The sequence below is a fragment of the Orbicella faveolata genome, unplaced genomic scaffold (genome assembly GCF_042242905.1).
Source record: "Orbicella faveolata isolate gen_17 unplaced genomic scaffold, um_ofav_v1 contig_13, whole genome shotgun sequence".
NCBI classification, from domain to species: Eukaryota; Metazoa; Cnidaria; class Anthozoa; order Scleractinia; family Merulinidae; genus Orbicella; species Orbicella faveolata.
In genome coordinates, this window is record NW_028301540.1 from 29,017,654 (window position 1) to 29,031,317 (window position 13,664).

A 13,664-nucleotide genomic window follows, 5' to 3' on the forward strand; every position below is an offset into this window, starting at 1 on the left:
AGTTTAACTATTTTCAATTGACTTATTCCTATAATTTGTATTACAACTGTTTGGACCTATAGTACCATGAAGATCCACGAAGATCAAAGACATCAGAAGTCAAGAAAAGGACGAAAAAGACCAGAAAATGGTGTCACGTCTGCCACGATTTGATGATCTTTTTTAAGACTCTATTTACTTTATTTATACGTGTTCCAAAAATGAGTATTTCTCTTTCTCTCTGTCTCTTGTTACGAAAATTGAATAGAGATCTATGTAGCAGCAGTTCAGCTCATAACGTGGCCAATATTAAAATGTTCGCCTTGCTGTTAGAAAAATCGACCAATTTTCATTTTAAAGTATACGCAGTGATTGGTTAAAGTATATTGTTATTAGTCTCTGTATCACTCGGTTACGGGTTTTGTTTTTTAATTTTTTTTTAATTTTCTGTTTTGGTAGTGATACATTGGGAGGCTAAAAGGCAATCTTTCTAAGTCAAGGCGCCATTGGTGGCCCTATTTTATCATAAATCTTGGAGAATGCTCCGTGTTCCAGTGTTGACACAGCTGTGTTTCGGGATCATCAAAATGGAACGTTTATTCCATGATAATTCACTTTTTCTTACCATTAGCACTGTTTGATTTTCTGAAAAGATAGCTCTAACATCAAAGACAGTCGAAAAACTTGGTCCTCAATGAGATCAAACAATGTCACAACGTCAATTCACTAGGTTTCAAATTCATGGAGACTTTTTAAAACGCTAATTTTTACCCTCAACACGGAAAATGTCGCGCTGACTTTCACTTATGTTAGTAGTTTGTTGTCTTCATTATAATTTTCTTTTGTCTCGAGTCACCATGCTATTGTACATTTCTGTGTATTATGAATCCATAACACGTGTGATTGGTTTCGTAAGCATTATAAAATTTGCCTAGCTAACACAACAATAACAGTAAAATATTTGCCCCACTTTCACTTATGGCTGCGTCGGGCAGAAATTGCTGTGTTTTACTCCTTGCTTATGTTTAGCATAACGATTGTTTCCTATTGTTCACCGTATTCGTTTTATATTTTTTATTTTTTTGATTTTTGCCTGTGTAGAATTATTGGTCTAAATCTAAGTCAAACAATAAGATTAAGTGCAAAACAAATTTTAAAACAGCATTAAATGGACTTTCGGACAGTTCAGCTTTACGCCGATTTCGTTTAGATTTGAAACATTGAATCATTTCCATTTGCGGTACAATACAAACTTTACAGGTGACGCAAACAAAGAGCATATTTTAGTGTAAATTTGTAAAGCTGAGTATATCAAACATAAGTCGAGTGTATAATCGATCGCAGTGTTAATTACATCATAATCTGGAATAACTAACTTCTCCTCTAATACTAAATCCACACTCCTCGCGCTAGTGAAACTTTCTTCAGTGTGCGCTGCTGTTTTACATTCGTCATGTGGGTGGCATTTTTCTTTCTTCTTTTAACAGCTGTTGGTTTGGATGCTCAGGGTAAGTACTTCGTTCATTTTAAAACCGAGTGATGAACTTTTCATCCTTTTATTCATCAAAGTTTGTAGAATAACCCTTATACATTTTTTGTACATTAGTTGCCAGGAGGCACTTTCGTAATTGTGCTGTTTACAAATTGGTAAAGATTGGTTGAGCGCTTTTCTATTGAGTGTCGTAAAACCAAACCAAAACCAATAACTTACCAATTAGACTATTCGGCTAATGTCCGAAGCGTAGTAAAATCAAAGCCAAACTAATTGCCTGATTACTTTCGACACTCAATTGAAAAGCGCTCTAATTGCTAAGTGGTTACATGGTCGCTCTCGTATGAGCAACATTTATATAAAAGGAAAAGGGGAGTTGAAGGCACTGCATTCTGGAAATTGAACCAAAGCGTGTGCGTCAAGATTCACTTTTCTCTTTTCACGACTCCTGTCGCAAATGAGAAATCAATTCTCTCTCAGTTGTTATTGTTCTCAAAGACTTATTAATGTTACAATCTGCAAATCATTTTGCAAACTTAAATAGTCTTCATATCGAGGAGACCTCAAAACGGGAATTATGTTGAATAGGATTTATAATTATAACAATAATGAGTATTCCTCACTAGAGCAAGGTTGATTTACAATGTAACTGATGGTTTGCAAAGTTACAGTTTTTTATTCAAGAGGTGTCTCCTCAAACTTGGTCACAAAACTATAATGTCTGTACAAGTTCATGCCACTTAATGGCTTTTGTTTCCAGTTTTTTTGATATTATATATATATTTTTTTTTTCAACTGAGGGCATTACAGTATACGGGATATCAATTTGACAACGTACCCTGCATTAAGAACTTACAAAGATTCCCTTCGTTACATGTTTGTTTCCATGATACTGAAAATAAGAGAAAGCTTCGATTTTCTTTTCTTTTTCACAATGGTTTACCGTTGATTAAAATCTCCTTTTCTCTCGCTAAGGTGGACAGCTTGATCAAGAAAAAGGAACCACAAACCCAAACAAAAGTAATAGATAATTCGAAGTGTGGAGCCAGAATCATATTTGAAACAAAAATTTGTTGTCCAGGCTTCTATAAGATATGGACATGTCGAAAAAACTAAACCGCACTGCGTTTGCGTACATGATTTTTTTTTTCCTATTTTTTCCGGGAGCTAGTAAAATCCTAAAAGACCAGAATAAGTAATTGTTGATATCAACTCAGTAATGTTATTAACACTGGAATGATAATTTCTCTGACATGTGTTTCTAAGCTCACGCTCATAATATATGTAAAATTTATCAAGCTATCACGCCTCCAAACGGTTACAGCGAAATTAATTAAAGCGACCAATTCTAGTTTTTAGCAAACAATTATTTGGAAAGCTGGTTAAATGAAGCATTTCGTTAAGTTGAAATTGCTATCAAAATACAATATTTTTCACAGCCCATGTTACTGTGAAAATAATTATTCGGCAAGTGATGCAATCTAAGTCTAACTTAACAACCTCCTCGGAAAGATAATGTCCCAAATCAAATAACTAAACACTATCAAAAAGAGAGGGGTTTTAGTTCAGATTGTTTCCGTAGATGAAATATCAGATTAAAATACTCGTTTAAGTTCCCATTTCCCAGTTAGGGAAGGAGATTTAAAGACATCATAGGGGTATACTACACCAACATGACTTACCCAACTTGTTTTCTTTGCGCAGTACTAGTTACTCACTATCTGTGTTTCTTTTCTTCATTCTCGAACAGATGGCTGTGAACAAGAAATTTCGGTGGAAGGTAAGAGAAAGGAAAGACGACAGAAAACTACTATCAGGCACACTAACAGCTAAGAGCATAACTTAAATCCTGTTCAACGAGTTTTCTTCTGTGAGGCTTGCTTTGTTTTCTAAAATAGCTTCAAGTGCGTAACCTTCGTACATAACTAGTATGGTCTTTGACAAACTTCATGTATTTTAAATATCATGTCAGCTGCGTGTAGTTCAAATATAAAGAAGATATTATGAATAAAATATTTTACGAACGAGCGCAGCAAATGAGCAAAATATTCTTTTTAACGAGGGAAAATGAAATTTATATCTTCAAATCAAGGTGCAATTTTGTTTTTATCATCAACAACTTGAACAAAAACAGCAACAGCTAGCTTTATATGCATGACCATAAATACATACAGTGTTGCAAAAGCTTTTGTAAACTAACACTAAAACTAAAACTTAACTAAAATAGTGATAATTTCGTGAACATATACATAATAAAGTAATGGTATAGCGATCAAGTTACATAGGCTTGATTTGAAAGTAGAACGGATTGCGTAGCTCAAAGCAAGATGAAATGAATTTTGCGAATTGAATTAAATATTAAAATATCATATAGGCAAGCTGACTACAAACAGCAGTGAAAAAGTGGTAATTTATAAATGGCGTCATCAATCTCTTCATTAGTGTGGATATCGAAAATAAGCCACTTGGACCGCGGGTGTAGTTTCGTATAAATTTTACGAGTGGTGTATTTTCCAGTAAAACAATCGTATTTATATTATGAATGATATTTCATTTATATGACTTACTTATCTCTTCGTCTTGACGAAAAAAGAAGTAATCAGCCTCAAGCCAACCTGAACGAGAACTGGTGAATAGGCCAATTTCGATATATTAAAATTCAGCCTAACACAATAGACCTCAGCACGAGGCTCTGGGGAATAAACCCCACAAACTCTGTAGTTATTCCCGGGAGCCTCGTACTGAGGTTTATTGTTTTAGGTTGAATTTTAATATATCAAAATTGGTCTATTTTGCTGCAGTTTGGTCAAAATAATGCTAACATTATGACCGAGTAACTCTCTTCAACACAAAATACGCTGACTGGAATAAAGATATGAAGTAAACTGATGAATGAACAGCAAATTGATACAAGTCATTAGGCGATTTTTTACGAGACAACGGAATTGACAAAGTCTTCATGCTTAAAACTTGGCATCACATAACGCTCTGCGTGTGGAAGCCATCACAACACTCCGCCTCGGCGGCATATCAGCCAATTTTGAATTGGTGGAGCCATGGTTCGTATTTTGGCGAGACGTATGCGAGTCAAAATACCGATGGTGGGCCAGATGTGCCATCGAAGCATACCAAAATGGTGAAGACTAATGGTCATGAATACGGTATTTTACCATGCGAAAATTTGGCCATGTGACCATGATATCCTAGCCATAGCAGGTAAGTGACAGTGACAGGAGACACGCTTATGATTTGCTAATTGCGAATTTAGGTACGGTAAAGAGTGATCATCAAAGCAATGGTATAAGCATTTCTTTTCAGACTAATCGTACTATTCCTCCGATCAGAAGCAATATTGACTAGTTTTGGTCAATAGAAGAGAGATATCAATTCAGCCCACGTGATGATTCATTTGGGAGGTTTCAGTCGTGCGATTAGTCCGTGCAACTAATTGCATGGGAGATGTACAAACAGAATAATTGTGACCTCCCAAATGAATCATCACATGGCCTGAATTAGGTGGTAACAGGGATGTAAACATATTGGCTGAATCCGTCTACCTCTGCCTTCTTGATTCAGTTCCAGATCCCGCTGCTTTGTACCCTCTCGATGGCGCTCATGGTACGAAGGAAATCAGCAACCGGGTCGGAGAGGGCGTTGCCAGTGGAGTTAGCACAGCTCCGGGACCAGATGGAAAACCTGATGGCTCGTATGAATTCTTTGGAACTGTTAACAGCCACATTGAGTTTCCGAACGGTGGTGGCTTAGACGTGCCGAACTCGATAACAATGCTCTGCTGGTTGTTCCCAGGTGGTCAAGATGGCCCTCTTTTCAACTATAGGAACAGTGGAAGTTGGGGAGTGCATTTGTGGGTGGTGGCTGGTCAACTTTTCGCTCGCTTCACCAAACGAGACTACTCGTTTACCCAAGCCTTGCTTCACACTCATCTAAAACCAGAGGATGGATGGAAATTTGTGGGGGCATCCTATGATCAAGCTAATGGCGATGCAAAATTGTGGGTGGATGGAAAAGTGGTTCAAACGTTGAATATTGGCGCGAATCTTCAACTAGCCACGCAGGACAGCGTGAGAATGGGAGTGAAGATTGGCGATGGCAGGTACTTTAAAGGAAGGATCACCCAGATGCAGGTGTACAATGTTGCCTTGACCCAGGAGCAAATACAAGCCATAAACGACAGGACCCAAGTAGACGGTAAAAATGCTGTTGTTTAATAAGTAGTTCCAGTCAATTTTTGAGAGCCATCCAGCCAGCTGTAGCTTCTTTATACTATTAATTTTAGATTACTTTAGGAGTATTTGTAAAAAATCAATGTAAATGTTGGGAAAAAAAAAGCAACAACAACAACAACAACAAAGGCCAAGACTACTGCCAATAAAAGGGGGCAAAAGGCCAGCAAACCTGACGGACTAACATAACTTTGTTGTTGTTTTTTTTCTATCGTGTAGGCTGGCAGATGGCAGGAGAGCAGGTAGCCAGGCAGGTAGGCAGGCAGTAAGTGAGTAGCTTAGTAGGAAGTTAGGTAGGTAAGCAGGCAGGCAGGCAGGCAGGCAGGCAGGCAGGCAGGCAGGCAGGCAGTAAGTGGGTAGCTTAGTAGGAAGTTAGGTAGGCAGGCAGGCAGATCGAGGGCAGGCATACAGGTAGGCAGTTTTTTGGCAACCTCGTTCCCAGGTTCTCTCATCTTACCGCCCCCTTACCGCTCTAGGGGGGCGGTAAGATGAGAGACCTTGGGAACGAGGTTGATTGGTTGGTTGTTTGGTTAGTTAGGTTTGAACCGCCTTTGATAGTCATATAAATCATCCAATTCCTCCAAGTTTCATGGTTTCATGGTCTGGATAGGGTTAAAGTCATACCAGGTATCGAACTGTTCAGACGATAGCTCGTTGACATTGGAACTCTCTGTTTTGCTCCCATTTCTTTTGCAAAGCATGTCAGGCTCCCCTTGGAATGGAAAGCCGCGCGATCTCTGATGCTCAGATTTCTGCTTCGTCCCAATGGGATGCGAACCATGCGGCCATACAAGGGCGACTGAACTTTCAAGCAGGGGGTGGAAAGCAGGGAGGCTGGTCGTCACGACACAATGATCAGAATCAGTGGCTCCAAGCGGATCTGGGCAGCAGCAAAAAAGTGACATACCTGGCAACACAAGGAAGGAACGCATATAATCAATGGGTGACCAGTTACAAGGTAGAATACAGTAACGATGGCTCGTCGTTCCAGTATTATCAAGAACAAGGCGCCGACAAGGTATGTGAACTTTCTTACACCAGCTTGCTACACACCTACTGATTGAGGCATACGTTGTTGAGTTTTTAGTTCTTTCTTTAGTTTTCCTTGCCCATGATTTCCTTTAGAATCTTGAGACCTTCCTGACGCTTGTAGCTTGTTCCACATACAAAACAAAGGGAAACAAACAATAAACAACAACAAAAAAAAACACCCATGAAGATCGATAGAGGTAAATGCCCTTCTCTTTTGCCTTCTGGTTATGGAGAATGATGTTTATTTCGCATTTATCGAACATTTTGTTCGAAGACTCCGGAACATTTTTCGGTAGTTCGACCGGAGGAAGTTTTTATTTCTGTCCGGTTTTTAAATTTGAGTGAGAAGAAACGGCCTGAGGTTTTCATCAAATTAAAGTTTATATGTTAAACGAGGGCTTTTGCAGATAAAAATTGTCAACTGGAAGTACGCTCAATTCTGATGAAAGTCGCTGTAACCGACATATTGTATCACGTTCAACTGGTCTTGCAGTTATCACTAAGGGCCTCCACAGAGTAAACACTTAGTTGTCGACAACTAGAGCTTGGGAAGTAGCGTTCACTACGCATGCTCAAAACACAATGAGCATGCTCAAATGTGTGTTATGTTTCGATAGTTGTCCACAACTAAACCAGTGATTCCCACACACGGGAAAAACGGTCAAAACGTAGTTGTCTACAAATAATAGTTGTCGACAATTAAAGCAGCTTCCCTTTTCGTAAAGGAAAACTGCTTAGTTGTCGACGACTAAAAATTTAGTATTTGTTTGTCGACAACTCATCTCATACATTACGTTTTTTCATTGTCGATAACATTTAGTTGTCGATGAAAAATAGTTGTCGACAACTAAATGTCTAGTCTTTGGAGAGCCTAAAACAAGCTCTGTTGGTTAAGAGCGGTTAACAGAACTATGTTACGTTCAGTATATGGATTATTTCAGGGCGTTTCCGCATGGGAGGGTGGTTGGTAAACGAGTGCTTAGTGGAAAATGTTTCGTACAAATTTTGTTGCCCAGATTTTTTAATTAGATGCTAATTAAATAAAATTTCTTCCTACTAACACTTCTTTCTGTCCTTTTAAATTCGTATTCAGATTTTTACTGCAAATTCAGACCGAGATACGATCGTATACAACGTTCTGAGTTCGCCCATATCAGCTCGCTACATCAGGATTCATCCCTGGACCTATAAAAATCACATTTCCATGAGGATGGAGATCTATGGTTGCTAAGGTAAACAACTGTACGGCTAACGGTTGGTAGGGTAAATACCCATCCAGCTACTTGGAATGAAGAATTTACGTTACCTTTACTCTAAGTAAGTAGGCAATCGTCTGAAAAAGGAGTGTGGAAGTCTCTCCTTTGAGGACGAATTACAGACTTTTGAATCACATAGAGTGTTCAGGGACGAAACGAGAATGTTTTTACCCGACATATCGTTAGGGTTACGGTTAAGGGAGGTTACGTTAGTTGAGGTTACGTTAGGGAGACGAAGTCTCGGGAAACATTGAAATTCAAGGGAAACAAAATTCACTGTTCCCCAAGGGACCAGTCGTTAAGTGATTTGCTATATAGCTAAACAAATGAGTCAAACCGTTGGAAAACAACAAATGACATGCAACAGCGGCCAACATTTCGCGGGTAACAGTGCATTGTTCCCCGTTTGACGTCATAGTTTTCGCGATGTTGCCCGCTCATGGCTTTTTCAGGTCGTGTGTCTAGCAAAAATTCTAAACAGTATAGAAGCCAAACAAAAATACTATGCTATGAGTCACGAGATTTTACCACATACCTCAGATAACCCAAGTTTGGAGAACACTGAAAATCAATGACTAATGAGTAATCATTTGAAAGCTGGAGCAATTACGAATTTACACTTCTCGTGACATTGGCAATTCTTTCAAATTGCACTCACCTAAAGGCTAGTGCAATTTTATGGCTGAGAAAATTACTCCACTGTGATTGGCTGAGAGCGGCCAAGTTTATCGTTAACTTTTAATTTACAATAAATTTTACACTAACAAAAAAGCTTTTCCGTCGCGGTTTCTTTTTGAAAGCTCCTTTGAGACCACAAGAAACTGGACTACTCTAGAACTAGGAAGTAAACTAATTAAGTTAAAAATCCTAATTCTAATTGAATCGATCCATTCATTTATTTGTTTATTTATTTATATATTTTATTTTATTTTTTTGTCATGTCTCCATAACACAGATGGCATACGATTAAAAGGGTCAGTTTAGAAGTTGGATGGTGTTGGGACTTATTTAGCAAACATTGATAACAGCTTTAAGCTAATCATGTCCATTACCAAACTGAAGGACGTCGATAGACTCTTGTTCAACAGAGATCACCAATTAATAGAATAAAATTTCCAATTCTGAACTCAGCCTATTTTGCGTTATTTGTTTTGGGCCGCACGATTGCGACGTTAGATGGTTTCAGTCATGTCCAATATGCACAAACTGATACAGTTCGAAACTACAACTTTACGATCCATACAGTTTGACAGATCGTAAAAAAAACAGTTTTCAGTCCGTATACGATCGGAAAAGTGCATCTCGTTAGTGGGACTTGAATATAAATCACGTGTTATCTGAGCGAAGGGGTCAAACGATTTGTCAATCCGTATGGTTTTGTACGAATCGTAAATGCAATTTAGGGCCGTATTCGGTCCGTAAAATACATCTCATTTAAGGGACTAGGAATATAAAGCACATGGTTTGTACGGATCGGATTGTAAATCCTTCATTGCACTTGCATTGCTACGATTACCTTGACTAATTAAAAAACTTTTCCGTTGCGCTTTCTTTTAACAGTGAAAAGTCCTAAATGGACTGCCCCAGGAGTTGGTAAAAATATTCCACCATACAAGTTAATCGATGCACTTGTTTACTTGTCTCCATAACACAGATTGCATGTGATAGAACAGGTCACTTCAGGATTTGGATGGTGTTGGGACTTATTTAGCAAACACTGAAGCCTCAAACTTATCAAGCCCTTTATCAAATCAGTTGAAGTTCATTGACAGATACTTGTTAAGCAGAAATCACTGGACAGTAGAATAAAATTTCCAGTTGTTGACTCAGCCTGTTTTGCGTTATATTTGTTTCGGGCGGTATGATTGCTACGTTGGATGGTTTAGTACTGAAGTTTAAATTCCGGTGGAAGTGTATGTCAGGATGAAAATTAGTATTCCAGTGAGTAACAGTGCAATCCATCTTTGGAACCAAAATGTGCCAATTTCGCTACATATTAAAACTCAGTAACTTGGCTCCGAGGTTTACGAGATTAAAACAAAAGAAATTAAGTATTCATCCCTCATCCTCGATATGATTTCTTTTGTTTTCAGTTTTTTTCTTCCTAAACCTCGGAGCCAAGTTCGGACTTTAATATATCGAGGTTAGCGTTAAGGTTACATTTTTTTCCAGTTTCTGAATCATCCTAGCGCGACTGCTCTGCAGCTATCTTCTTGACGAGCTCAATTCTTAATAAAAACAACAGGAAATATTGTAACCAAGTAACTGCTAATTACGTCAAACAGCTACAAGAGCATCACCAAACAGCATCACCGGTACCAAAGCGTTGACTGAATTGCTGCTTTCACTTCCTGTCGTGGATGGTTACTTTGCTAGGTAAACCAAGCCAACCTCGTTTCCAGGGTTTCCTCTCTACCTGGGAGCGAGGTTGGAACCAAGTTATCAGGCTTTTCTTTACTTCAGTATCACTTTCTACGTCACTAAGACGCTTACCGACTACCTCTTGTCTAGAGCCCAGGTCATCAAAACCGCTCAATTAGGAATTCAGATCACTGGGTACGAAGAGTGATTCGAAAACAAGCCCACGCCGAGTCAATATTTCTAACCCCCAGCCCCTCCGCCCTCTCCGCAGTTTTCGCCTCTACTCTCCTCCACTCTATACCTTTGTACATGTATAAAAATACAATGGAACACATCCCTTGGTGGAGCCTGAAATATCCTCTTCAACCGGCTGATTACTACTTATAATAAGTTTCTTCTTATTAAAAGCGATGTTAATATTTGATTGGGTCCAAGTCGAAGAAATTCTACGTGCAATTGTCACTTCAAAGCCATACATTCGCTTTAGCACTGGCACCTGTTCTATAAAATGTTTAACTTCTAATTGAAAAGGGAGAATATTTGCATGTCACAAGTCATGCACACCCTAATCTCGTTCTAATCTCGCAGGTGTTAAAGTTGAGGTGATCTTAACAGGATCTATAAGTCCCTTGTTGTCATTCTTTATATTGTTTCTTCTGCGATGAGTTTGTCTCCCACAGTGTCGGAGTTCGCCGCAAGTTAGACAATATATTAAAGTTTTTTTTTTTTCTTTCTTAATTTAAGTTTATCATGAGAAAAAAATTTCTCCTTTCCTTTTAACAATCATGAATGAGCCAACTTGTGGGTCGCACCATTAACAAAGTGAGTCCAAAACATTTTTATTTCTCTTTGTAATTGAAAGTAATGACCTTTAATAAATTCCAATGCCTAATATTGTTCCATTTGTGGCCAAGACGTCGCAGAAGTGTATTCACGAAAAGCGAAAAGTACGATTATTGATCAATATCAGTTCAAAAGCTGGTCTCCGCTAATAGCCCAACGTGTAGTATTCTAATTATTTTCCAGTGTGAAATTACATTCAATATGGAACTTATAAAGGAAGTGACTGGAACAGCCTCTTCTTTACACCAAAAATAAATACTATATAATTTTTTCTCCAGACGAGTTTCTTGTCTATCCATTTTTGAACAGTTGATTCAAAATACAAATTTTTCGCTCGACTTGTTCCGCATGGTTCACAAATTCTCTCCATCATGTCATAAATATAAACACATGCATTATCATAAAAACGGAGTGATCAATGGCAACAAATAAAAATGAAAACACTGCTCTATAGACGATGTTAGAGCCGAATTGAAAAGAAATAAACAATTGAAATCCCGCACGAATTTTTGCTGAGTACCGTAGGAGTTTAACCTTGCCGGCATGTTAGTCCTTGTAACTGCTTGCTGCTTTAAAAAATAGCTCGCTTATTACATGCAAGACGTCGATATCTGCAGGTTTCTTTCACTTTCTCACCAACAACATGGTTTCAGTCCATTTGTAAATTCTGTGTGTTTAAAATTCTTCAATCTATGCTATAAAAACCGTAGTGTGTTATACAGTTCCTCGTTTCCTCGTAGTGTTCCATTCGACTGTGCATGAGGTGTCGCTTTCATGTTGCTAGCCAGATAGCGATTACTATCAACACAACAAGATAATTTCCAATATACAAAGAGTACAGAAATATTATAAGAGTTAAAGCAATTGCAACGCTTGCTCCAGCAATCTGCTGCCTTGTCTTGCCTCGTATAAAGTTCTCAAAGCTGTCGATTACATTCCTAGCCTCTCGTGTCGCTTTCTGGGCCCAAAATGGCTTGTTCACCGACGAAGTCTTCCGAACTCGCGGGTTCTTCTTCGACGGAGTCTGCAAGCGATCCATAAGCGGTGGTTTTAACTCGTCAGCGATATGTTTAAGGTTTCTGCTTGGCCAGTAGACATCATTCACTCTTCCAGCACTAATCCGCTGAACATCGAACAAACTCGAGATATTACAATATTGTTTTTTTTTGTATATTTGACCCAATAACTACTTTATGTTAATTTGTACCCGTGGGGATTGCGAGCATAGACTTTTGATTACAAACAAAGAAATCGATCACAATTGTTCATAAATATTTCATTCAAAAACAGTGAATTTCGAGTATGAATGTGGGGTATGTGTGTTGATCAATGAATTTCGATCTTAATAGAGTCTAAAATGAGACAGCGATCTCATTCCAAATGTTTACGCAGTAAATAAAAGCAATTTAATTGTTTTTAGAATTGTGCGATTCGTACGAGTTCATTGTGAATATTCAAACACCACAGGGGTTACGATTCTTAAGTTATTTGTGTTTTTCAAATTTGCATCTTTGTGCCGTTTTGTTGCATTCCATCCCCTTACTCATCGATTCGCAGGCAACGCGCCTGAACATGGAAAAAAAAAAAAAAAACTAGTATCAAACGAATTAGTACAAAAATGGTCTCTGTCTTTGCGCGGACGTTGGGTAGGATAGCTTGAATAATTTTTAAATTTAAATTTAATGTAAGGATTCCTTGAGAAGGTTTGTTAGTTAAAGAAGCGGTAACTGGGAGCATCACAGTGGTGTTGAGCATCTATCGGTAAATGATAATTTATTTTACTGTTAGTTGTCAAATTTATGTCGGAAAAAAATGTTCATCCATCCATGTCCGTCCGTCCGTTCATCCATCGGTCCGTTCGTCTGTCCATCGACCCTTCCGTCCGTACATCGTTCCGTCCGTCCGTTCGTCCTTCCATACATCAGTCCGTTCTTCCGTACATCGGTCTGTCCGTCCGTCCATCGTTTCGTCTTCCCGCCCGCCCGCCCGCCCGTCCGTCTGCCCGTCCATCCACCGGCCCGTTTTCTAACTCATCTAATTTATGCGTTTCTTGTTTACACAAATGCAAAACTGCACATAAGTATTTGATTAGTCACTAAACGCAAAGTATTACGGGAGACATTTCCTTCCCAACTTGCCGCGCTACAGGGTTGCGTTGTAAGTTGAAATGCGATAATGCGCTAGTGCAAGTTACCACCACAAGTTGCGCGAAATCGATAGTAATTTAACGTCGTCCAAACGTAGAACAGGGTTGGCAACACGCACAGCAACACCTTTAACCTTGCAAAGCAACACTGTTGCGCGACAAAGTGAATGAAATGTCAGTCAAAGTATTTTGAGTCATTTTTGCCGCGTACAAAGTTATATTTAAATCAGTGAAGGAAACCTGAAAAAAGCAGCTTACTAAGATGGAAAAACACCAAAGAGATAATAATAAACCATAAAGGAGTGACGATG

The 13,664-nt window shown here is 38.6% G+C and overlaps 1 protein-coding gene across 3 annotated transcripts; it reads left to right on the forward strand.

The window, feature by feature from the left end:
* Positions 1 to 1,025: 1,025 nt before the first annotated feature.
* On the forward strand, positions 1,026 to 9,832 carry LOC149115902 (coagulation factor V-like). 3 transcript variants are annotated; one of them, XM_089286001.1, is made up of 7 exons: positions 1,037 to 1,487; positions 3,222 to 3,251; positions 5,048 to 5,680; positions 6,414 to 6,733; positions 7,841 to 7,979; positions 8,959 to 8,977; positions 9,658 to 9,832. In XM_089286001.1, exons 1-5 carry the CDS (start codon positions 1,433 to 1,435, stop codon positions 7,976 to 7,978), a joined length of 1,176 nt encoding a protein of 391 aa, XP_089142127.1. In that variant the 5' UTR covers positions 1,037 to 1,432; the 3' UTR covers position 7,979; positions 8,959 to 8,977; positions 9,658 to 9,832. The 3 variants fall into 3 exon arrangements, with proteins under 3 accessions (XP_089142128.1, XP_089142127.1, XP_089142126.1); XM_089286002.1 differs by lacking the exon at positions 8,959 to 8,977 and having other exon boundaries at positions 1,026 to 1,487; XM_089286000.1 differs by lacking the exon at positions 9,658 to 9,832 and having other exon boundaries at positions 1,039 to 1,487; positions 8,959 to 9,133.
* The last annotated feature ends 3,832 nt before the right edge of the window (positions 9,833 to 13,664 follow it).